A 26,244-nucleotide genomic window follows, 5' to 3' on the forward strand; every position below is an offset into this window, starting at 1 on the left:
GCACAGGAAATTCCACCTGAATATATGGAAGAAGTTCTTCGCTATGCAAGTGACAATGCACTGGAACAGATTGTCCAGAGAGGTTGTGGAGTCTCCCTCCCTGGAGATACTTTTGCACCTTCTGGATGCAATCCTGTGCCATGTGCTCTGGGATGACCCTGCTTGAGCAGGGAGGTTGTACCAGATGACCCCTGTGGTCAACCTGACCCATTCTGTGAGAGCATTTTAGGGTATTTTCAATATGATTCCTCTCCCTCCCAGCCACTTATAAATTACCGTATATTAACTTCTGTGACTTTTTTCTTCCTGCAATTCAATAATTTCTGGAACAGGTTGATTCTATTTAGGCCATTGTATCAAAGGTGTTTGGTTGTTGGTTTTTTTTTTTTTTTTTTTTTTTTTTTTAAATCTGCAATGCATGCCACATAACCCAGTGTCATTGTATGAGCAATGAAGAATAAACTGGACCACAAATTCTGCTCCAGCTGCTCCAGCCTTCAGTGTCCTGAAGGCTTCCTTCCTACCTGGAATACCAGAAAGGTGCCAGTTTAGCTGGAACAATTACTAGTTTATTAGTAGAAAACAGTAATAGTATGTATTCTTTGTTAGAAATTAGTTCTGCCCCTGTTCTACTCTGCATAGCTTTTATAAGTAGGAGCAATTGTGTCACTCAGGAAAAAAACGGGACTTTAAAAAGCTATTAGAACTGACACAAAAAATGATTCTATTATTAAATCCTGTGCCACATCATAAAAGCTTGGAAACTGCTTGGAAATTACTGTATGGGGTTTTTTTTGACAATATTTATAATCTTCTAAACTCAGGCTTAAAAAATGAGCTAATTTGTATTGTTAAAACAATCTCCTCCCAAATCAGGCAAAATATAGCTGGAACCTGTCTAAATAATAAAATGAATCTTACATTGGGAAGTGTTCAATACTTCAGCTAACATTATTATTAAATTTAGCATAAATATATAATGTAAAATAGTTTTTCACTCCTTCACTGTTACAGTCTGTAAATATTACATTAATTAGGCAATTAGTAGATGTAAGAATTATTTTAAAAATAGTTCCCTTCTACAGTATCTTTTTTCCTGAAAGGTTGCCTATTGCAACCTGTAAATTAGTATTTATATTTTTTCACTTGAATCCAAAACATGTAAGTATTTGACAAACACCAGTAAATTACAGTCATGCTCATATATTGATAATATCTGCAGGATATTCCAGCTGGCTCAGTCATCACTACTAATTTGGGCTAGAATTCTACAAATGTTAATTTTACTCTTTCCAGTTTAGCTGCCAGCCTTTCATAGCCTCTCAGACAAGTTTTTTTCCCCTCTAAGTCCTATGCTCCAGCTTTTTATTTGTTAAGAAGGAAATCCTGTAGTTAAGGGGCTTTGTAACTACTGCATTTCTAGGAAAGAGTTTTTACATCATGGCTAATGTCAGGTTCGGAATGATGGGACTGCAACAAGGGCAAATCCTGTGACAGATAGCTGCATTGGTTTCTACAACTACTATTCTGAAACCATTCCTCCTTTGTTTGAATAATGTTGGGGGTTGCCTTTTTTTTTTTTTTTTTAGAATATGCTATTTGTTGTATTTATGATTTATGCCTGGTTTTGTTTTTTGTTCCCCTGCTTACTCTCATTGCCCAGTCAAGCTTATTTTCAAAACATATTTTAAAGAAATTAAGGGGGACTTAGAGGTGATGGCTATAAAAAAGACAATACTTGTGGAGCCCCTAACCTGTCAGTTTGTAGAAAGTAGTCATCAAGCCACAAAAATATGGAAATAGCTATGGCTTGGAGCATGAAAATCAACATATGTAGTCATCATGTATTTTTTTGGAAGATAGGCTAAACAACCTCTGTCATTTTTGCCGTGCAATGGAACCCGCTTTCTCTTTTAGGGATCACCCTGCCACTTCCCGTTAGCATTAGCAGCACTCTGAATTGCAAAATCTTCAGATGAACGTGCCGAGTCCTGTCATTTCCCCCACAGGCCGTCTGGCGATGATAATCCACTAAAGGATTATTTCATCCAAGTGGCCATGTCCGAGTCAAATGCCGGCAACAGGCAGGGAAACCCAAACCTGTTGAGGCAGACATCTGCCCGGATGGGAAGAATCGGAGCGACGGCCCTTAAGAGTGCGAGGCGGGGGACATACTTTGTGCCAGCAGAATAAGTCCATGGGCTGCACCCGTGATGGGAGAGCAAGACCACGATCGTGATGGCTGGGAGTTTGCGGGCTGCAATGCCGATGCTGGCCAAAGCAGGCCCGGGGCTGCCCTCTTTGGAGGAGTGCCTCGTCACATTAGCCGGGCGGCCACTGTGTTTGATGCTCAACCTGGACAGACAGGCCTGCCAGGCAGAAACTGCTCAGGCAGATGATGCTGGGGAGGACAAAAATTATCCACTGCAAGACTGAGAAGACAGATGACACCCAGCAGGAACAGCAAGCCAAATCTGCAGAATCCACAATGCAGCTGGCTAGCCTGGGGCTAGCCTCCTCTTTGAAGAGGAACAGACATCACCTACGAGCTGTCAAATTAGATCACCAGCCTGAAAATGCTGAAAGAAATTTAGTTCTTCCAACAGAGAAGAAAAAGTTTAATGGATGAAAATCTTCCTAAAGGGGCCAAGGTAGTGTGGGAGGGGACAGGGGAATCTTTCAGATGCAGCAACAATGAAAAATTAGTCACCTCCCACCTGCCTGCAGAGTGAGAGATGGGATGTGCGGTGCTCTGTGGCAGCCGCGCTGGCTGCAGTCACTACCAGCATGGAAAATAAAAGCCATGTCTGCAGGAACGTGCAGAGAGCAGCAACAAGTAATGCTTGCTAGAAAATTGATCCCCCTTTCCAAATCTGTGGTATCTTTTTATTGCCCTGGAGCTGGGCTCTGAGGTACAATACATCTCACATTCAGGACGTGCAGCAGTGGGATACAAAGGCCCCATATGAATTTGATAACTCGGCAAAGCAAGAGGTGCAAGATGGCATTACCCCTTTAATTTCTTCTGCAATAAAATTCCAGCACAAAGAAATTCTGTGTAATCCAAGTCAATTTTGATAAATAAATAGAAAAAAATAATTAAGATTACCAAGTGAGTAAGCATTTGCTCAGGTGTATGGTGAATCTGAAACCTGGCCTTTCCATCAGGGACAGCAGCTGCATGATCCAATTATAGATGCAAAGAAGAAATACTGCTCTTAGGGGGAAAATATTAAATGAAGCAATCCATTAAGCAGCTGCATCATTGCAATTGCACTTTGAAGACTGTGAAACACACCAAAGATTAAAAGGGGTGATAACATTAAAAACCAAAAAGGGAAAAAAAATTCAAATAGGCCTACAGATCCCTCTTACAAGATTCTGCATATACATACAATTGTAAAATCAATTTATGGCTATACCAAGCAAATCTACTTGAAAAATCTATTCCAAGTTTCTGCAGTCAACATAGCAGACAAACCATAAATTACCTGCAGAGATGCAAACAGAAGATGCTAGCAGATCAGAAAGAATATGAACCAGGCTTCTAAATAGTAGAGCTTACACTGAATTTCTTAATGATGATTTTATAGTTCTATCTATTCCTTTATTTTCATCTCTCTCAGCTAATCACTTTTTAAGTACTTTGTCCTCTTCCAAATCAACAGCTGACTTTTGATCATCTATTGTTTTTTTTAACCAAGCAAAAAATAGATACCCAAGTTCTACTGCTCTTCTATCTGTAATGTTACTTGGTCTGTTTTCACAGACAAAACCACTTTTAAGTCATGTTTTCATATAAAACAGTTAATATAAATGAGTGTCTTATTTGAATTGCGAAGTACCTCTACATTAAACCTTAGAGTCTCAGCACCCTGCAAGTAACCCAGGATCCACACACACACTGAGGGGTCCAGAATAACCTGTATCAGCTGTGATTGAAATTGATGTGTGTACATGCGTGTGAGAGAGAAACTAGGTGAATGTGTAGAATTATTTTATCAAGAGACTTTAAAGCTGTAACACCTATTAGAAAGTCTAAGGTGCACCTCACAAAAAATAAGCTCCCCATTTCTAGGCCTATGTGCTTCCAATGATTCAGCCAGTAGCATGAAACTCCCAAGAGAAGATCTACTGCAGTTTACAAATATTTTGAAGAGGGTTGGGTAGGCTCTAGAGAAGGAATACAAGATGAAAAAGATTAAAAATACGTGAAAAAAAATCACCTCTTACTGGCAAATAGCCGAGGTGTTTGCTAGGAGGCTTCAATGGCAAAAGTTACACTTTCTACACAAAGACTCTCTGGAAATTCTATAGGTGCAAACCTATTGACAGCAAGTACTTACTGTGGGTGGGGTGAAAAAGGGTAACTGGATTGGACTGTTTCAAGTGTGAATCAGAAGTGATACCTTCTAACTCATTTTCTGTGTGAAACACTGGGATACCAACCTAGAAGGCAAATCACTGATGACCAGGAACACAACAGAAAGCACATTACACATTTAAGGTATAAATAATTTCTTTAGTTTTGCTGCTGAAAAGCCTTCACTTTGGCTCCATCTGAATGGTCAGATTTTCTAAGTCCTCAGGTTCTAACTGGAACTATTTTTTTTGTTCGGTGTAATCTTTACGAATTTCTCATTCCTGCTCACTCTTTCCTAATCCCATATTAAACCCAGATTTGTCTATAAATCACTGTTGCCCAGTTACAAGTCTCAGAGCAAGAAACACCCCTAGAGACTTCAGAAGTCAAACTGAACTCTCACTTAAAAGTGAAGTTACACACACAAAGACAACTAAAAATCATGAGCACATTTCTAACCTCTCATGCAATTCTTGAACACCTGTTTCAACCTGGTTTGTCTACAAGCAGTCATCTTGGTATCATGGGAAAGACAAAGTAGGATTTTACTGAACACTTACAATTAACATATTTATTTCACTGCTGAATTCTTCTGTTGCTGAAAGGTTGTCATGCAGCACTATCTCACCATATGGCAACACACTCAAGTCCCAGGGGCACATACTTATAAGACCATAACATGTCAGGCCCCTTGAATAAATTAGAACAATTATGCAAAATAATAATACTGCAATGATGAGATACATTAACAAATGAAAGTGTTGCTGTTCATGAAATGCTGTGAAAATAAATTCCACACATCACTGTGGTCATCATCATCATCAAAATGCAAAGCAACAAAAGTAAAATATCACAGTGCCCTTCAGCAACTGGAGTTTTAAGAACAGAGAAAGGGGTTGCAAGGGAGAAAAGTATCTTTTACTAATGTTCAGTGAAAGTATAATAAAACATTACAGAAAGAAGAAATAGCTTTAAAAGTAACTGAACATTCACCCATGCAAACCCTTTACACAGACCATCAAGGTTAATTTTGACAGCTCACACTATACATCTCATCTTTTAAGATTATGAAGCACAGTGGTAAAAAATGCACCTCATACAGTCACAGACCAACTCAGATAGAATTGTGTGATTTTTCAGAAGTTTCTTATGGATGTATTTGTCCTTGATCAAAAGGCGCTAGATAGAAAGGGGGAGAAGCAAGAAAAATCAATACCATCTGGTTTTCCCAGTAATCTCTCTAAAGGCAAAGCCTCAATTCATCCATTGCTTTTAACCCTCTATCCCCTAAAGTTTCTCCAAGCAGGGGAAAGAAAATTGAATTATGTTCAAGTTACTATATGATAATAACCAAATGCCTTTTAGATAGTAGAGAGTTAAATATTACTAATCCACTTCTAAACATTTCATCTTTCTACCAGGTGAATATTTTTTTAACATTTCAGCAGCAAGTAACACATTTGTTCTACACTAGAGAAAATAAAACTGGCACAAGAGGCTAGGGGATACTGCAGCAGTAGCACGTAGCCAACTTGAGAAATCCCAATACTTGCAAACAGCAGCTGTTTGGGATTTAAAAAAATATGACTTTGTAGCATCATCTCCACAACAACTTGTCTGAAAAGATGACAGTACTGTTCCCAGCAACATTAAGCTCTGGTTCAATTTCAGCATTCTCAGCTGCAATGTCTCATCTTTTCATGGATGAAAGCTTGCACATTCACTTTAAAGAACTTAAATCATTCTCACTTACAAACTCATAAATAAAAATATAAATGCATAAGATGAACATGAAACTAGCCTAAACTCTGACTACACTGATGATTCACACCCATCCTCCCCCTCTGAAACAGAAAATGGTTCATTATAACAGAATTTAGTAGAAGTACAGGTATTTTTCTAAGTCGTACCATCACTTGCTCCCACACATGAGGGAAAAAGCAAACTCACTTGAATATACACTATTAGGTAACAAATGTTTGAATAAATTGAATACTAAGAGTACAAGTACTGACAGTAAACATCTGAAACTCTCAGGCCGTTGAGTATGAAAAGCTTTGAGAACGAAATTTCTAATGTATATCTGTACTAAAGCCCATTCCACAACTCTTGAAGAGATCTCAAGATTTCAGAGAGATCTTTTTAAGTACATAAGGTGAGCTTCTAAACAGCAAGGAACAAGAAGTAAAGAATTAAGGCCCCAGGAAATTGTGAGAAATTTCTGAAATTTTTGCCCTAAAGGTAACTTGGTGTGCCTGTAAACCTTCAGTAAAAGAATTAAAAATAAAATTATGTATATCTATACAAAACACATATTAGAGTCTAGAACTGTCCAGGTTATGCTTATCCTTGCAAGTTTCTTCTGTCCATTTATGTGTCAGGATATATTTTAATTATCTCATCTCATTGTCTACTGTTTTTTTGGTTTTTTTTAAGGACTTTTAACATTCCAAATGCTCAAACACCTATCCAAGATAGCTTTTTTTTTTTAATATTTACTGGGTGAGAGGCTTCTAAGTAGCACATAAAATAAAAGAACGTACATGTGAAGTTGTCTGCTAAGCACTGCAGAAGAAACCAACAGAGAAGTTAATTTATCAATTACAAATTTGTATTTCTTTCATGTCTTAAAAGAAACATTGTCTGAATTGTGCAGGAGGTAATTGACCAATTCAAGTTAGCACTTTTATACTTGTTACAAATAAAAATCGGAGGACCACATTCTACAGTAAAATGACCCATCCAAATGTGTGACTCAGCAACAGTGTAGTTGGTTTCAAAGCCCACTTTAAACTTTGCTAATGAACTTAACAGAGCAGCAAATTATTAAGTTGAGTGTTTTAGCTGGTTTTGTTGGGGGGGGTGGGAAAAGTGCATTTGCACTCAAGTGAAAAACGAAGCAAGGCACATGCAAAATCTTTAACAACACTAACTTTGCTACCCAGTTTGAAAGGAAATGCTTCTAGATTCGAAACAGTACACCACAAAATGAAGCAGGAAGTAAACTAACCTTTTAAAATAATTTTACTGAGAAAAAAACCTAGTAAGTTTCACAGCCAAATTAGGACTACAGTTTTAAAATAATTTATTCGGTCACATAAATACTTTGTAACATTTGCATGTTCCCTTTTTCACATCCTTGGCACACAATATAGCTCTTAACTTGTACAAAACTAGTGTAAACATCCACGGAAAACAAAATGAAAGGAAAGCTGGTTGACATACATAAAAATTCAATAAATAGCAAAAGGAGTGAATAATTGATGGTAAAGATAATGTAATTTCACTTGAATGTTTAATTAAAAGAACTTTAATTTTTTAAAAAATAGTGAATTAAAACTCCATTTTCATCTTTCCACCATTTTTGCATTTAATCAGATACACAATAACAATTCTTTAGTTCAAAGTCTTGAATGAACAACAGCAATTCAATGCAGTTGTATTATTTGAGGCATTGACAGTTTCGGTTCACATACAGAAGGTTACGAAACAGTATTTGCAGGTTAGTGGCTTTGGACAGTACAATTTCTAAACTCCCACACCTCATTACAACATGACATTAAGATCTGCCTTAATGAGCATTAGTGTATAATCTGTTCTTGATAAAGACGACGTTGGACAGATGCTGTCGGACACCTGGGTAATGCTGAATGTGGTTGAACCAACGAGACACATTAAGGTATTTCTCCTTTTCTTGCACTGTGAGGTCCACCTGCATGGAGGAAAAATACAAGGCACCAGTAACACCAGGCACTGCATCATTAGAGTCATAAACATGTGGTAAGGCAAAATAAAAGTGGATCATTTTACAGATGATTTAAACTCGAGTAACTTGTTACAGTCCAGCAGTATTCTATCCTAACTTCACACAGTAAAACTCTAACCCATAATATGTATGGAAATTTAATCTACTCAAAGGAAAGAGCTGGAGGTGGAATATACACCTACATGATAGAGGGGGTAAAAGCCTGCATGTATTTAATGCATCTCTCTATTCATGGGGTCAGCATAGAGCACTGGGCGGTGCAGGGAAGAGACCCACAACCCTTTCATGTTCATTTAGCAGACAGTCTTGTCTCACAGGCAAAGCAACTACTTCATGTTTCAAGGTATATTGTAAGTACAGCAGTAGTTTTTTTCTGGGCAATTTCAGACTGGATAGGAAAACCGGAAGTTGTTTTGTACGACTGTTGCTCAAAATGCAATAGTTACTAAGAATCAGCATAACTTCAATGCTATATTGATTTCAAAAATATTTAAGAATGAAGACATCTGGAAACTTCTTAAAAAATGTAATTTAAAAAATCCCCTGGATTAGAAAATAACTTCACTACCACAGGAGGCATTGAATGCTTACAGATCTGTTAGCTTACATTATTAAGATAGCAACGGCATGATTCAAATTGCAACACTAAAACAAACTGAAAACCTGCCCATACTGCATAAAAATATTTAGAGTACTATCACACAGAACAGCTTCAAGATCAATCAGGAAGAAGTCTCTATCAACACTATTGCAACAGCTCCCTGTCACAGGCTATGTAGCTAAGACTAATGCAGAGCTTCAAGCCTATCTTTAATCAGAAGACTGGATTAGGTAAAGTTATCTACAGTTACAGATCCAAATTGTACCTTTAAAAGTTTTTCAAATTTAGGTCTGCAGCATCCTAAAAGCTTCACTACAAAGTCTGTTATTACTACAGAGTCTTTCAAACCAGCTGTAGAACTATTCCATCTTGTATCACCTGTATTACTATTCTTGATCGGCAATTTTATGTCTCCTTATTTCTCTGTAATAAAGCTGGCTTATCAATTTAGACCATAATCTCTTTTCTCACATTAACATACTACAACTGAATTACAAACGGGGTAGTCCACAAAACAGACTATAAAACCTGCATCAGGAACAAAATGTGATCCTCACATCAACTACCCTATCCTATCTCACCAACGCTGAAACCAATCAGTGCAGGATCACCTCACTTCATTTTCAGTTAGCCAATTAACCATGAAGCTTAACTTAAATCTTGACAATGCCACAGTCAATGAAAAAGGGCACATCTGTAGAGGACAGTTTTAACAGATAAATAATGATCTAGACATGCCTAATATTTTTCATATTTAGATTTCTAAACCTAATCAAGGTTAATCGCCTCAAAAGCTAAACAGATGGCATATTCCTTACGCTTTATTCTACAAGCACAAGATTTTATGGATGCCGCAAGTTCACTGAAAATTTGGTTTTGGGCACAAGACAGCTGGAAACAAATTTGTTTCAACAAACTTTGGATCACAGAAAGAGCTAAACATACTCATTTACAGGTGTATGAGCAGAAAGCTGCTCTTAAAATTTATGTATTGTCTTATATTTCACCTTGTGACAAGCCTTCCTTTTGATTTCAGGAGTTGCCTATCAGATCTGCTGCTTCTCCTTGCCGTTCTCTCACACAGCCTAGCATTTGCCTTAGAACTGGGAAGCTTTAAACATGTAGCAGCAAAAAGAATATAAGAATATATAAGAATATATACTAGAAGAGGAACTGGTGGAAAAATACTGAGGGAGAAGAATTTCATGGTGTTGCAGAAGAAAATTCTAAACCAATTGAACAAAACACTTAAGCTCAATTAATGGGAAGTTAAGGGCACAGTAACTGGCAGCAACCAAAAAGCAGGGATCTTGTAGCTTCTGAACCCAAGTAGCTGCTCTTCCTAGGAAACATTCCTGCCTGATAACAAGCACAGCACTACAGATGTATTTCCTTCTGCAATTCTGTACCATTATGAGCCCCAGTTCAGGCAGTACAAAAAAAAATCTGCTCTTCTTGCTGCTGGCATGGAAATGCAAAACAAACATTGTTCCTACAGTTGTACAGTCTGACAGAAATGCACAGAAAAACCATAAAAACCAGCCACATATTTTTGCTGATCTAGAAACATAAGAGTTATTGGCAATTAACCAAGTGAACAACTAGAACAGCACTAACAGAGCAGGGGAAAAAAAAAAATCTAGGATTTTTAAAGGCATTACAAATGCAAAATGGAAGCTATGGTAATGCAACACTGTTCCACAAACTGCCTGAGTTTCTGCAAATGCAGTATATGCAGGACCAAAAAAAAAAAAAAAATCAGTACCATTTAGGAAAGATGTTTTTGATCACCTGCAGTGTGTCATAATTAATTGCAGCTGAATGCTGATGCTTATAGGAAGCTGGGGGACCATTTACAAAGTAACACAGCGCGTGAAAAGAACAATGAGTGCGCTCTAAGGCAATCTAAAACTACTGGAAATGAAGAAAGGTATTTAAGTATGAGTAAATACTAAAACTCTGAAACTTTTAAGTTCTTGAGTTGACAATAACCTTTTTCAGTCTTTAATGGATAAGCATCTGGTTATGGAAAGAGTAAGCTAAATTTTAGATTTTGCAGCAGATACAGTATTTCCTTCCCATAATCTTTTACTGATAATTCTCCATCTTCATGTTTCTCCAATGTAAATCAAAAATGAAAGTCTGGAAAACTCGTCCTCTTTCATTCTGTTAGCGTAGTGAAAAAACATCTGAAGGGCAAAACAGACAGCTATGCTAATAATAAGACCCCTTTTTGTACTCTAGGCACAACAAGCAAGATATTTTTACTTATTTACATAATGTACTCTATCAGTGAAATATATTAAAAAGCACTTTGTGGCATGCTCTACTTTTTACTTGGAACATAACTCTTAGGTTAATTGTTTAGAGATCACTTCCATGGCATTTTTTACAACATTTTGTTAGATGGGTATTTTCTGTTCTTCCTCATTAAATTAGATAATTCCCCCAAGTTAAGAAAGACTGCTGTTCTGCTGTTAAAATAATTATTTGCTATTAAAGCAATTATTTTAATAGCAAAGAAGCAGACACTTAATTTGACAGACTTTTTTTTTCCATGACATGAAAAAAAAAGTCTTTTTCTTCTACCACAAAGCTCACCGAGGGGAACCAAGGTGGTTATCATACAATGCAACTCTGAGAGTTTCTGAAAGGGCTAAAAATACACAAGCATTAATTATATTTTCTTTATGTGGCATTGGGGATGCAGGCATAAAGTCCCATTCCCACACCCTGCAGGTCACAGAAAATCTAAAAATACCTGCCTACATACGAACATCTTCAGCATCAAGAAAAGGACAGATAGATACTATCTGACTTTTTAAACTTAGCCTTTAGATATGGAAGAAAGAGAAAAAACCCAACAGCTGGATGGTGTATTTCATGACATACTCTCACATAATTTTGTCCAATTTTCTGCTGTTAAAGGAATAGGCTTAAAATTACATCCTTTTTTTTTTCCCCTAAGTTAAACCTACTTCTTTTGCAATTCAGTTTAAAAACCATTTTTAGCATCATTGCTTAGAAGAAAAGCCTGTTACCTCAGTATTAAAATAAGCAACATACTAGTGAATATTCACAAAAAGTCATGGCAATCAGTTCATTATAGGAAATGTTCATTATGGAAAAAATAACTCCAAAATAAACTAGTATTGTAGTCTCATTATAGTCCAATATTAGTGGTTCTGACTCAAGGACAACTGCTTAGTTTGTTTCGTATTTGACCGTATTTGGTTTGACACCAACATTTTGACTGAGGCATCTTCCATTTGCAGATACGAACTTCACCCACAAGTAATTTTCCAAACCTTATTAAAGAAATTTTCAAGTCAGAGATATACATTTGAGACCACTTCCTTGGTTCTGACATTTTTGAAGTATAAAAGCAGATAAATCATCATATTGATTATTTTTCTTGAAATAAAGCTGGACTTGTGCTGGTCAAAAATACTTGTAAGAATGAAGACATCTGGAAACTTCTTTTAAAAAATAATTTAAAAAATCCCCTGGATTAGAAAACAAGTTCATTACCACAGGGGGAATTCAATACTTACTGATTGCCTAAGCTAACCTCAAGCAATGCTTCTAAATTCATGCTTTGGTCTGCAATCTTTAACCTAGTAGAATTTTATTGTTCATATTTATCCACACATGTATTTCTCGAAATGAAATGTCTGTAAGACAACAATATTAATGTTACATACACAGAGACATAAATCATGTATGACAGTGTAGATCACATTGATTGAAAAGGCAGTATCAAGGATTACACTTTTTACACATTTGTGGCCTATATTATGATGCAGGACAGCACGTACTATTTAGTTCTGGGCTTATTACTAGGAGTGTGTATTTCTAATTAAAAGACCCAAAACAGATTCTGTCTGCAAAAACCCTGCAACACTACCTGTGAATCTGATTCGCACTGACTGAAACAATGATTATTTTCCCACAATACGGATTTTTAAACACATCACACTACTGTGTTTATTAAGATAACTAGAAGGGACAGGGAGACTGAAAGGTGGGCACACATCTGAAGAATTAAGAGTTGCTGCTGTTCAGTAAACAAACTCTCAGTTCAAATGGATGAAGCTGGAATCCAGAAGTGAAGAGCCAGACTCCAGAACCCCTCCTGGATAATAGGAAGGGCAAAATGAAGATGGGAGGGGGAAATGAATACAAAGATGCATGATCTATACTCAGAGAAACCCAGATACCAGGCGAAGAACTGAGCTATAGGAATGCTTGGTCTTAAAAGCTTTTCCAATGAAATATGCATCAGAAGGGTTTTAAAGTTTCACTACTTGGCTCATTCAGGATCATCCTGGTATCTCAGATTTAATATTTACAGTATCCCATCACTAATGTCTGTTTTAGCATGTAGTCTTCAGTCAAAACCAAAAGCAGAGATTAATCTTTAAGGTACTACCAGTAATGTTTTCAGATCATTTTTCTAGATGACCTCATGGACAGCAAAATCTGTGGGTCTGCCCTATGTCTCCCATTTCCACCTCCCTTTTTAAAGCATCATAGGAAACATGTATTGATACTTTGCACAAGGCTTAGCTGAAGCAGTGGTGGATATGACAAACTGTTTCTCTGAACCACATCACATGAGGAGATACAGCAACTTTCCCCTGCCTCTCCCATAAAGCTTAGGGCAGAGCAGCAGCTCTGGACACACTCTCTTCCGATTTCAAGAATAAAAATAATTGAAAGACATTTAAAAAAATAAAATCACCAGATTCTACAGTTCAGGATCTGGCCTCTATATGTTTATCAATTCTGAAACCGTCAAAATACATGTAGTTCCTAGTCAGTTGCTTCTAGATTTTCATATTTATTTAGAATAATCACCCTGTTGCTTGCCCTTTATACCCTTCCAGTTCAGAAAATTACCTTTGATAAAATCAAACATTTCAGAAACAGATACTGTACTATAAACTTGTCCCAAGTAATGTCTGGATGGTTGCAGGCACCCAGGAGCACCAAGTCATTTGTTTTTACCATCTGTTCTATTTCCCAAAGCAATAACTTGTATCTTTTCATCTTGATTAGGTGGTCTACTCTAGAGCAAACTCTAAATTTAAAACATGCTTGGATTTTCCCCTGCCAAGTTCGTTTTTAAAAAGTCTCATTTGAACTGGTACTCTCTTACAGAATATACAATCATATTTTTAGAAGATACTTATAGTCTTTTTTTATGTCTTCATATCATATGTGAAAGGTAATGCATTCTAACACTGCAATCAACACATCTATCCTACTGCTTAAGATATTTTACAAGGTAAATATGATTCAACAGAATTAATTCTATGTGACTTTACCATGTTTTCAAAAACCTTCTGAAATGAAGCTTCCCTCTCCTCAGCTTGACACTCACTTGAACTTTTACTCCTGGACAGACACAGTACAAATACATAAGTTCTCTTTAATTTCTGGTAGAATTTCACTACTTGATTTCCCCTCCTCTCTGCTTCCATTTTGAAATGCAGTATTCTTCTACACTTCTCCCAGAGCTCTCATTTTAATTGTATAAAAGTAACCATTCACCCAGTTGATTGAATTCAATTCTCAGACACACTTGCATTTGTCACAGGCATCTTCTTCTAATTATCCCCACTCCCCCCCTCAAATTTTCTAATGCAAAACTGACTGATTTTCATTTTTTCCCAAGAATTTAGTAGACCTTTTTATGAGTACTTTGGTTTCTTCCCACTCCAGAGAATGACAATGGCTCATTTACAAACACATTCCAGCCACCAAAATGCAAATAGCTTCTACTGCTTTATCTTTAACACTTGGGGTTCAGAACTGAAGGTGCACCAATTTTTAAGCACTTCATAGTAGCCTGAGCGGACTACAAATAATCTCAACATCTTCCCCACTCAGAACAAATTTATTTTTGGGGTGGATGTTTTTTTTTTCCTTTTCCTCCTAAGCACCAGCTCCCCATGTTATTTTCATATTATGTACCTTATCCAGTCTTATCTCTTAAGTCTGGAAACACAAATACAATTTGTTATGGCTCAAACTTCTTTATATGCATTAAGGAGCTTAATTTACATGCATTTGTATTTCTCTAATACTAACAAAGTTAGTACTTTTCAGTTCTGACACATCCTTTCAGCTTCATTTATCTATCTATCTCCCCATGTACTTCTGTGACTGTAGCTCTGTAGATCAGTCATGTTTCTGACTCGAACAGGCAAGAGTCCTCAACCCTAGAAACACAGAGACAGGGATCATCCTGGCTACATTTTGCAGAGAAAACTAAAGCATTCTGAAACTACAGGTCTTCTGACAGATCCATTGCTAAATATTAAAGAATAAAATGAAAAACTTAAAAACAAGTTTTACATTCCTTTGTTCTGTTCAGTAGGTCAACTTCTACCAACAAGAAAATGCCCTCTAGACAAATCACAATTATGAGAGTTATACATATAAAAGTGATGCAAGTAATGCTTACCATGATATGATGCAATCCATAGTACATCAAAATGTCTGCCAAGGTAAAAATGTTTCCTGCAAGGTAGACTTTATCTTCAAGGTGCATGTTAAGATCCTAAAAAGGAAAAAGTCATTATACTGCTGTAGTATTGACTTTGTGAAACAATATATTAAGGTAAATGTTAAAAATAACAGAAATTTCCCCTGGAGACCCTGCATATAAAATAAACACTAGTTTTAAATTATCCCAACACAGCAAACAAAACAAACAATAAAAGAAGAAAAAATTCCAGAAAGCAAGTGACAAGATAATAAAATATCATTCACTGACACTGAGAATTAGGTAAAATTTAAATGCTGGTCTCTAAACAAAGTGCTTTATATGAAGGGAAAGTTTTGTAAATGCAAATGCAGTTTATTTTGAGCTGAATTCACAGAAATACTTTCAAGACCGTCTTTTCTTGGTTTCAAGTTACTGAAATTCAAAAATTAGAGAGCTGTATATTTATTATAAGTGCAAATTCAAAGGTTTAACATTTGATTAACAGAAAATGCAGTCCTATGATAAAAGGACAGCATACTGTTCTTCCAGCAGCAGCTATGCCTGTCCTGCAGGACTCTGCAGCTGGTCAGCAAGGATCTGGAACTCCAAATGTCTAAGAACCAGGGAATCACACAGGGATAGTGGGGTGGGAGACAAGGTGTTTCAAGCTTGATGCTGGTAAGTTGATACCCATCAGCTGCTATCACTTGACACCTGCTTTTATTAACGTTGAAATTACTGCTAGTAATTCTTTGTGACTGATGTTGTCAATTCGGCTGCTGTCCAAGTCTCCAAGAAGAGGGAATTTCAGCATTTTAACATCATCTCTCAACTGTTCCAGATCGGACGCTATGAGGGTAGGTAGTAGGCGGCTTCCATTCAGGCTCAGTAAATAATTATTTCAAATACATACGAACAGAAAGACTCCTTTTCACGGCTTTTTGTACGCAACCATTCTCTGCCAGAAAACAAGAGGCTGACAGGCTCAGTGTTGCTCAAGTTTATCAGTTCTGAGGACACAGGCATCGCACATCAGCTCTGCCTCTCTACCTGTCCTTCCTTTTCTCCAAATCTTACCTGTCATACAATTTATGCACCTTTCTGTGCCCTACTTTTCTCTAAAGAAATGTAACAGTAAAATTACCTACTTTAACCTGGACCCCAGCATAAGCTTTAGTTTTACAATATTATTAAATATTATTACAATTTATTTTACAATATTATTTTCAGACTTTTACAAAAACAGTTCCTCTGCTCTTCCTCAGATTTGGAAAATTCCTTTATCTGAAGGGAAAAAAGCAGCACATATCTGCTTAAGTGACTCCCTTCCCTTGCCCTAGAAACAAAGGTAAGCAGCTTAAATGTAACAATCATTTTCAAAAATTTTAGTGTTTCAGTCTCAATTACAGCACATTCCATTTTCAGACAACATTTTATTGAAAAAAAGTCTTGGGCAAGGAGAGAGGAGTTAATACTTAGTGTGAAATTAAAAGATTATACTTGGCCTTAAGCATGTTGAACTTTTTGTGGTTACATAATTTTACTGATATAGGGATTTCCTATAATGCATATATTGAAAATAAACCAAGACCAAAACACAAAACTAGAATGTTGAGACTTTGAGACATTTAACTTCGCATTTGCTTTTGACAAGTTTGACTCCATTAAGCCACCTTACTATTCTTTGATAACCTCTTCATGACAGGGCTCCTGTACTTCTGTAGTATTTGAACATCCCCATGTCTGCTTTGATTTCTTTTACTGGAGTAAATCAGGGAAACATATTAACCCCTGCATAGTTAAAATCCTGTTAAGGTCAACTGCCCCTAGCTATGTATCTTTTCTTTAGACGGGTTTACTGCTTTGTTCATGTTAGTTAGTGCTCAAATTACCTCAAACATGTAACTACAGTTCTCTGGAATTTCTTATATGCAACACAAAGGCAAATCCAACGTTAAGAAGAAAAAACTTGCAGGACGAAAAAATCCCAAACCTAAAGATCAAAAAGCCCCACAGGCTTGTCTGTTTTGAAACAAATTCTCTGACCAGTGTTTTTCACTTCAATAAAACAGAAATTCCACATGCATTATAACGAAAATTAACACCACTGAAACGCTATCTTATTCCCCTCCTCCCCCATTCTTCTCAGCTTAGGCTACAGAATCAGGATTTTGTGAAGTAAAAAGCTCTTTATCTCTGAAGGTACCATGACCACAGTTATTTCCCTGCTGAAAATTTTGGATTTCTGCATCAAAGAAATTACAGCACGCTAATTCTGAGTTTTATATTGCTATATTGCATGTGTACACTCAAAATAGTCATTGATAAAAAAATCCTAAAATTTTAAAGGCAAGGTATGCCATTACAACATGAACAAAGTTATTTATTCTGGTTCATCAAGTTTTATGATGTCAGTTAACTGAGGAAATTAAATTTGACAAAAATGCTTTAGTCTTGTGTAAATTAGCATTAGTTTACAATTTTGGTTTTGAACATGTATTTTCTTCCCCTAAAATATAGACAAATATTCTGATTTCATTCTGCAAGTCATGCTAATTCAGAAACACTATTTTTTTCATGTGCATTAGGCACATTTAGTTAATCTCGCCTCATGGGTTATGCTTCCCACAGATGATTATAGTACTGGATAATAGCTTAATGTGCCAAAATTCCTGAAAGTCAAGTTTGCTTAACTGACCACAGTATTAAAGTGAAATAGTGTTCCTGTCCTGGGGAGATTAATGAAAATATGAACACAAAACTGTATAGAATTTCTATCACATCCAGGAAATTCAGGTCGGCTGGCTGTCATCTGAATCATTTGTCTTTCATGTACTGAATGCCACTACTTAAATAAATTCCATATACACAAACCCAGGATTAAAAGACTAAGATAGTCCTGGAAGTTGCTTGTAACTCTATAAACTTACAGTCGCATTCCCTCGGGAAACTCTCAAATTTCAGACAGGTATTTAAGGCGTAGCTGCATTACAGTGCATTAACATACACTAAACAACTGCAGCAATTCCAACACCATTTTTGGGTATGAGGAGAAGAACAGCAACAGAAAGAATTGTTGTATTATTTATGGACTAAGCGATGGATTTCCACTTGCTTGTTCTATGGGAAAAAAAAATTACAATTTACAGCCTCTATCTAGCAACAGCTCAACACATCCCATTCAGAGCACACTTCTGAGCACCCCCAGCATTGCTTACTGTATGCTAAATATGCAATGCAATGACCCCAAATCCATTTAATCTGCTCAGGGTGCTGAATCCCTGCCAGTCGCTGCCAGTTGTGACAGTGGCTCAGATAAGGAGCAGTCGCTTCTTATGACAACATAGGAGCTTCCAATGGCCTAATCACATTCTGATTTTGTTCTGGATATTTTGCCCACAACACCCTGCTGGTGTATGTGCTTCCCTTACACACAGAAGCATGTCCTGTCCTTTCAGTCAGCAAGATTCCCGAGGTCATTTATGCCCTAAATGCTTTTATATTGCTCGCACCATGCAAAGACAAAAAGCTGAGCATTCCCAAATGTTTCAGAAAAGCCCCTGACAATGCAGAACCCAAGAAAGGGTTTCTGCAACCACATCCAAGAAAAGAAGAATGACACTTTTGGTACATAGACATTTTTAATTCTCATGCAAGACTCTTCTCTCTAACTATGAATTCTCTCAAAACTATGAGCTAAACCTGGTCTGGAAGGATATTATATTATTGAGTTTTTTGTCATAGACAGAAGAAAAATAATCAACAAATGTTGCTGCAATAATAAAAATTCAAATCTCTAAACCTGGAAGTGTGCAAAAATATCCTGGGGCTAACAGAAGAGGTGAACACAAAACTGAAGTTTGCTGGACCAGCTTGCCAAAGCAGGAAAGCAACCCATTCAGCACTCTCAAAAAACAGTGTAGAGAGCCATGGATTAATGACAGGAACAGAGCACAGATTAACTTGCTTTTGTACCTATGGAAACAGTAATTTTTCAAGGAAGCACATTATATAGAAATTACAGCTCTCTTAGTCAGACTTCTAATTGGATTTCACGACTACAGTCAGGCAGCACCAGGAAATTGGGATAAAGCTAATTGAAATCATGGAATGTTGTTCTGTATGAGACACTGAAAGTAATACACAAAGATTCTTAGTTATAATTATCCTTCAGGGACCAGAGGTTTCTACATTTATGTGGATGCTTTTATGTGAATTTAACAAGCTACCAGTTCTTTGTCAGAGGTTTCTGAAGATGGGGTGTGAGGGGGGAAGAATCCTCAGGTTTAAAATACCTAAAATTGATAACGCAGAGATATTAAAATCACCTGAACAGAATTCACTAACACTTAAGTAGACATTTCATGGCACAGAGGTTCTCGGTTCCTTCCTTGAGGAGCAGAAAAAACACTAGTTATCCTGCACGACAACTCACCAATTTTCAGATTTTTTTCCTCTGCAGCTTAATTTACCACTAACTATACAGCAAAGAAACAAAAGATTATACTCTTTTATCCTGTGGAAAAGAAAGTTAATATAATGCACTGGATATTATGCTATCACTGCTATTGACATTCATCGTTCCTACGAAACTGCTGAGGAAGGGATCTGGAGTACTGCTCCCACTTATTTTGTCAAGTACAGAAGCACAAATCAAAATTAGATAAAACTCAACAAGCCCTTTATTGGCCCATTCTGAACATTTTGGCATTTGCTCTGGATGAATATAAAAAACCCTGGTTGAGATGGTCTATTTCATCACTATTTTCCTGCCAAGTAACAGCTTTAGGCAACATGTTAGTAAGAACAATATAACAACCTATTTTCATAAAGCAAATAGAAAATCCTTCCTGTTCAAATTAAGAAACATGAAAGCAGCTATTTACTGACATTTTGTAGAACCATATCAGTTAAGGGTTAAATAGAGGCAGCCTAAAGTTTGTATCAGAAGTGACCAAACTGTTTTTGGTGCAGCTTATTATAAATTGTGGCTCTAGGCTGCAACCATCCCAAGACTGCCATTTTGTATTCCAGACACGTTGTAAAACTACAGCCTCAGACTTCTCTCCCTATTTTAGTTCTTCTTTTTTTTTACCTGTACTCCCTTTTGGCACAGTACACTTTAATGCTAGGCTGCCCCTTTTCTGATTACTCATGGTGGCAAGAGAACAAATTACAAAAAAAAGCCCTTAATTGCTATACTATGAAATTATTAGTGCTGAAACAATTCCACAGCAGCCTTGTGTTAAAATAAATTCTGGTTATTCAACACTTGCTTAAAAAAAAAAAAAAAAAAAATCCACAGAAAAACTTTTAAATGCACTTAAAGGCAGAGATTTTCACACAAGTAACACCAATTGTTTCTCAATAAGGAAATTTTGCTTTGCTTGGAAACATTTGATTTATCTACATATTTGTATTTCAGCATATTGTCTTTTCTATACAACCAGTGTCACTAAGGCCAAAGCTGAAAAGAGATCCCAGCTTCAGCAGGAAAATGCCGTATCTCTGCATCTGGTTTTAACGCTCCAATGCAGTTCTGCAAATACACATATGTGCTGATACTGCAGCATACATATCGTCACTAAAACCATCCTGAGCAGATGTACTTTGTTGTAACAAGACGGAAAACTTGCTTTTGGTTTTTATACGATAGGATGGCAAGAAAGGTAAATTGAAGTTAATTATTTGTTCTCATACAGTCTTCTCATAGTTTCAAGCATCACAAGTTTCAAGTTTGTTCAAAGAATGACTGAAACTCACAAAAGTTTAGACAACAGGGACCTCCAAGGGCCACCTCGTCTTACACACAGCTAAACCTGAAGTCAAAGATTGATTAGTTTGCACTTCCTCCAATCAAGTTCTAAAAATCCTAAAGGGTAGACACTTTTCATGCTGTATCCGCAGAGTAACCATGACTGTGAAGGTTTAGATAGCATTTGCACACAGAAAGAGCAGATATGTTACAAAAAGAGAAGCAACATAAACAAAGTCATGATTAGCCAACGCAAGGTATTCCTCAGGTACAATGAAACCAAGATAACTCAGATTATTTGGGTTCAAGTCAGAGAAATGGTTTGTCAGGATTTTCACCACGCTGGTAGGTAATGAAAGCCTGACAGGCCTCAAGGTCAAGAGGGCTGTCAGCTTGAAGAGTAACAAAGTTTTGTTTTGTATCATTTTAAGAAGCATTTTCCTTGAGTTTAACTAACACAGTACTGCTTTAGTTTATCTTTGATTTCTGCATACCTTACCAGAGCCAGATTAGGACTCTGCCAGGTAGTCAACCTTGTAGCTTACAAATTTCTAAACTCAGACTCAGTGGTAGCACTGAACAATGTAACTCTCTATCTAAAATGCATTTTTAAAATTAGAAAAAACAAACACTTTAAAAATTGATTGAATTTCACTGCTCTTTTATACACACTTTGTAAACAGTGCTTAACAGTGTAAAGCAAATTTTCTCTTCAAGTTGTTCCCACAAGACTGCAAAAACACTTATTACCAGTTGAAAGGAATAAGGAAAATGGAGTAAGTTCTGCTAACTGCTCCTTGTCATCTGGCTGCTTAAACAACAAGGGGGACCCTAGAGATTCTCTTTTTTGCTTCTGTTTAAGAGGAAGTAAGCTTCAGCCTAGAAGAAGAGTTTAATAACAGCAGACCAAGGACTGCACACAAAGTAGCTCAACGTGAAGGACATATTTGTAGAGGTTCCTTTATGATTTCACTTTTCACATGCAATTCTGTCCAGTATCTCCTTTTAGCATCAATACCAATTACCACAGCATCAAGTATGGCTTGTATCCTGTAATTGTCACATCATTAAGAATAGCTCTTAAAACAACCAGAGAATGTTATCCTGGAATACAACACCAAATTGTTTATAACTAAGGGTTTATGAAGAAAGTAAGAAACTTGCACCTGCCTCACACATGCAGCTGAACAGTCTCTAAACCATGTGGAACACCCTTCGTAATTTACAGCCGTTGAGTACTGCAAGAGCGTTGCTTCATGTATTTTACAGTTTTAGCTGTTTTCCCATTTCAGGTTGTTGGGGTATTTTTGTTAATAAAAGTGAAAAGCAGCAAGAGGAATAAAAGCCAGTACTCAGTGATACTGTCATGCCCTTAGCATCTGTTAAATTTTATTAATTGGATGCTGATACACACATTAGCACTGTAATCTTCTTCAAGGTCTAGTCACTCCAAAATTCAGTGGCAAGGTTAATTAAGGACTCCTTACCTTCAGAATTGTTCTAGTATCTTCCTTACTGGAGCCTCCGTTCACTCGGGTCACTCTGTATTCCAGCCACTGCTGCACCACTGCCTTCTCCTCGGCACTGCTTCCCAGCAGTTGCTCTTTCCTAGCCTGCCTGACCAAGTGGGCAGCAATGGTCATCAATCCCGTCAGCCCAGGGCCATTGTTGGTTTGAAGAACAGGAACCTGGAAGTGGAAACAAAAGCCTAAGACTAAACAAATAATTGAAGAAAGCAGTTTCTATATGAATGGCTCTTGTTTTTTTATGGTTCCTCAAAAGGACCTTTGAAGTAACAGATCAGAACTTAGAAGCATTCACGGTAAAGGTGGTGCCATCAAAACAAAGTGTGTTCACATTTTGCTCTTTGGGATGATTTATTTTCAATTTCTACAGAGGAACAAGAACAAACTAAGACACCTTTAGCTCCAATTAAGCAAATTCTGCCAATATTAGGTAGAAATAGCACTGCTTGTTCTAACACTGTCAGAAATCTTATTAACTGACTTTAACTCATTTCAAAATTCAGGACTCTTGACTTAAGACTGTGAAGTCAGCAGCATCCAACTTCTCACTGAACAAGCAAGCTGCAGTAACCACACCTCCTGAAAAGCTTACTCCTACGTACTGCACCGTTCCAAAACGCCCTGAACAGCAGTCAGGAGCTCACTGGTACCAGCAAGACAACACAACACACCTCCAGCCTTAGCCATGATGTCTTTGTGAGTGACAGCAGCGTGTGTTCAGCTGTGGGAAAGGAAACTGAACCACCACCTCAAGAAATTAAGTGAGTGAACTGAAACTCACTGCAACAGGCTGGAGCCCATTCAGACATTTATGACATAAAATAAAAGAAACTGATTAAAATGCAACACTCTTTCTTTTAAAATATGTGACTACACAGAGCAGTCTGTTTATGTTCAGATTTATTTAATCTAAGGTGCAAGCTAAAAGCATAATATTATTTTTGTAGTTGTATCAAGAGTCTTTCACTACTATTAATTTTTTTTTCACTGAACATGCGGCCAGAAAAACTACACAGAGACCTTGTTACTCGATTTTTTCAGCCTTATGCTTTATAGCAATAGCACTAAAATACCAGCTGGTCTGTAAAATAATTAAGGCAGCTTTTGCAATTGAAAAACTGAAGAATACAGATATTCAAGACTCCAATCAAAAACAATCAACTAAAAAACCTCAAAACATAAGGCAACTGCAAAGCTTCATTTCTCAACCAACCTTCTCCAAGAGGGAGGATCAAACAAAGGGCTCACAAATTTGTGACACCCCCAGCTTTACATTGCATTTTTCGTGCCTTGGGTGCCTCTTAAACCATGGAACCTAACGTTTCCATACAAACTTTGAAACGTTAAGACATCTAGAACCATAGAATCATCAAAGTTGGAAAGGACCTTTAGGATCATCCAGTCCAGCATCCACCCAGCACTGCCACTGCAATCCCTGAACCACTAAATCATCACCCAGTACCACATCCAGACATCTCTTAAACATCTCCAGAAATGGATACTCCATCACCTCCCGGGGCAACCTATTCCAAAGCCTGAACACCACAAGAGGGAAAAATATTTTTATTTTATATCCAGTCTGAATCTCCCTCGTCTCAGCTTAGGCCATTTCCTCTGGTCCCCTCACTGCAGGCACAGCAGCTGGACCGGCTCCCACCCCACTACAGCCTCATGTCAGGCAGTAGTACTTTAAATGAATAAAACATTTAAGAGCAACACGTTCTCAATACAGACACCTTCCTATTATTAAAACAGCACCTTTTTCTTCACATATAATTTTTATCAAGGTAGCAGAGACATAACTCGCACAGGGAAAGCAAAATGGTGAAAGAACAAGTGTAAGTCAAGCCGAAGTCCCTTCCATGAAAACATGATGAACCTTCCCACAACACAGGGAAGGAGTTTTCAGAACCTACAGGCTCGCAGGCAGCGAGGACCCTACAACATGCACAACATATGTTAGTTGCTGAGGGAAGGGCTGAAGGGAACACAGGTGAGACCACGATCAAGGAGACGTCGGCTGGTATCTGGGGGGCCGCAGCCACCTTCACATCGGTGCCTGGGGGCAAATGCCAGAGAGGCGGAAAGGGAAGCTCGGAGGGAAGCAGCCACTGAGGAGAGGAGATCAGACCAGCCCGCCCTCCCACGCGCGCCGCCGCCGCCACCCGCTCCAGGCCCCTCCTCGCTCCCTTCACCTTCCGCTCCCCCTGGACGCCGTACTTGTTCCCGCCCGGCAGCCCCAGCAGCCGCTCCAGCAGCTCCAGCTCCTCCGTGCCCCGCACGGCTGCCGCCATCTTTTGCGGCGGGACACGCGGGACAGAGAGAAGGAGCGCGGCAACAACCGCTCGCCCCATTGGCGGACAACACCACAGCGGCACCGAAGGAAGCGCCGCTGCCATTGGTCCGAACGGGCCGGTCAGCCAATCAGCAGCCAAGGGAGGCTAGGCGTTCAGCCGTTCGGAGGGGACGGAAACGCAGCGGGGTCACGGAGGGCGCATGCGCAGTAGCCCGTGCACGTCCCCGGCCGCATGGTGGGCCCGGCTCGCGCGCGCCAAGCCGCGCCTCCGGGGCGTGGCCTCCCGGGAGGGGGCGGGGCAGCCGTGAGGGGCGGGGGAGGCGGAGCCGCCCTTTTCCCCAGCCCCGGCGTGGGGCGGGCAGTGCGGAGGTGTCCCGGCGCTGGGTTCCCTGGAGTCAGTTTGGTCGGAAAAGACCTTAGAGATCACGGAGTCCGATCTGTGAACCAACAGCACCATGTCAGTTGGACCGTGGCGCCGTGTCAGTCTGTCCTTAAACACCTCCAGAGATGGTGACTCCACCACCTCCCCGGGCAACCCTTTCACCTTTTCTGTGGAGAAATTCCTCCTGATATCCAGCCTGAACATCCGCTGGTGTAGCTTTAGGCCATTTCCTCTTGCTCTATTGCTGCTTGCCTGTGAGTTCAGGGAGTTGTAGAGAGTCATGAGGTCCCCCCTGAGCCTCCTCCGGGCTCAACAGCCCCATCTCCCTCAGCTGCTCCCGATAGCCTTGTGCTCCAGACCCTCCCAGCTTTACTGCCCTGCTCTGGACAGCCCCAGCTCTGTCCCCGGGTCCCCGCGCTCCCGGTGTCCCAGCCTGCTGGCCCCGCTCTGCTCAGTTCCATGGATGGCTCAGTGCCACACAAGGAGCTGTGTGTCCCTGAGGGACGCCCTCGGGCTGTCCGCACAGAGGTCCTTCCCTTCTCCTGGGCTTCTCAGGAACCATTGCACTGCTTCTACCCGTCCGTTTGTCCGTCCTGCCTTCCTCCACCTGGCAAATCTTGATCTCGTTGTCCAAGTGCAGCCAAATTTAGTAGAAGAGCTGAAATTTTGTGGAGAGCTACATCACTAGGGATCTTGTGAAATGGAAGATCAGCCACAACCAAGCTGCTACTCAACATCATCACAGGAAGAGGAGGAGGGATACAAGTAGGGTTAAGAAAATCATCCTAGTCAACACTTTTAATAGTAGTAGTGGAGTTAAAAGATAAACCTCACAAAATCTAAGCTGGCCGTGAAATAGCCTGACTTAACTGCACTTTAGTGTATTTGAGATTTGATGAAGACATGGTTTAATCATCTTCCCAATGGAAGAAACTCTGCTCCAGATGTCTTACGGCTGCCCATAAACACTAGGAATTAAAACAATTTTAGATTTCCAGGTTTATTTGTGCAGAGTATCAAAGCCCAATTTCTGATAGAAGCCTACTAAACACCAAACAT

General features: G+C 38.6%; 1 protein-coding gene across 1 annotated transcript; it reads right to left on the minus strand.

Annotated features, from left to right (window-relative positions):
* Window positions 1-7,219: 7,219 nt before the first annotated feature.
* On the minus strand, window positions 7,220-24,872 carry EEF1E1 (eukaryotic translation elongation factor 1 epsilon 1). The gene is made up of 4 exons (XM_040078066.2): window positions 24,703-24,872; window positions 22,469-22,669; window positions 15,203-15,298; window positions 7,220-8,075 (listed from the first exon to the last, which is right to left on the minus strand). The coding sequence occupies exons 1-4, from the start codon at window positions 24,859-24,861 to the stop codon at window positions 7,935-7,937; spliced, it is 597 nt and encodes a 198-aa protein (XP_039934000.1). The 5' UTR covers window positions 24,862-24,872; the 3' UTR covers window positions 7,220-7,934.
* Between the last annotated feature and the right edge of the window lie 1,372 nt (window positions 24,873-26,244).

Source organism: Hirundo rustica, chromosome 1 (genome assembly GCF_015227805.2).
Source record: "Hirundo rustica isolate bHirRus1 chromosome 1, bHirRus1.pri.v3, whole genome shotgun sequence".
NCBI classification, from domain to species: Eukaryota; Metazoa; Chordata; class Aves; order Passeriformes; family Hirundinidae; genus Hirundo; species Hirundo rustica.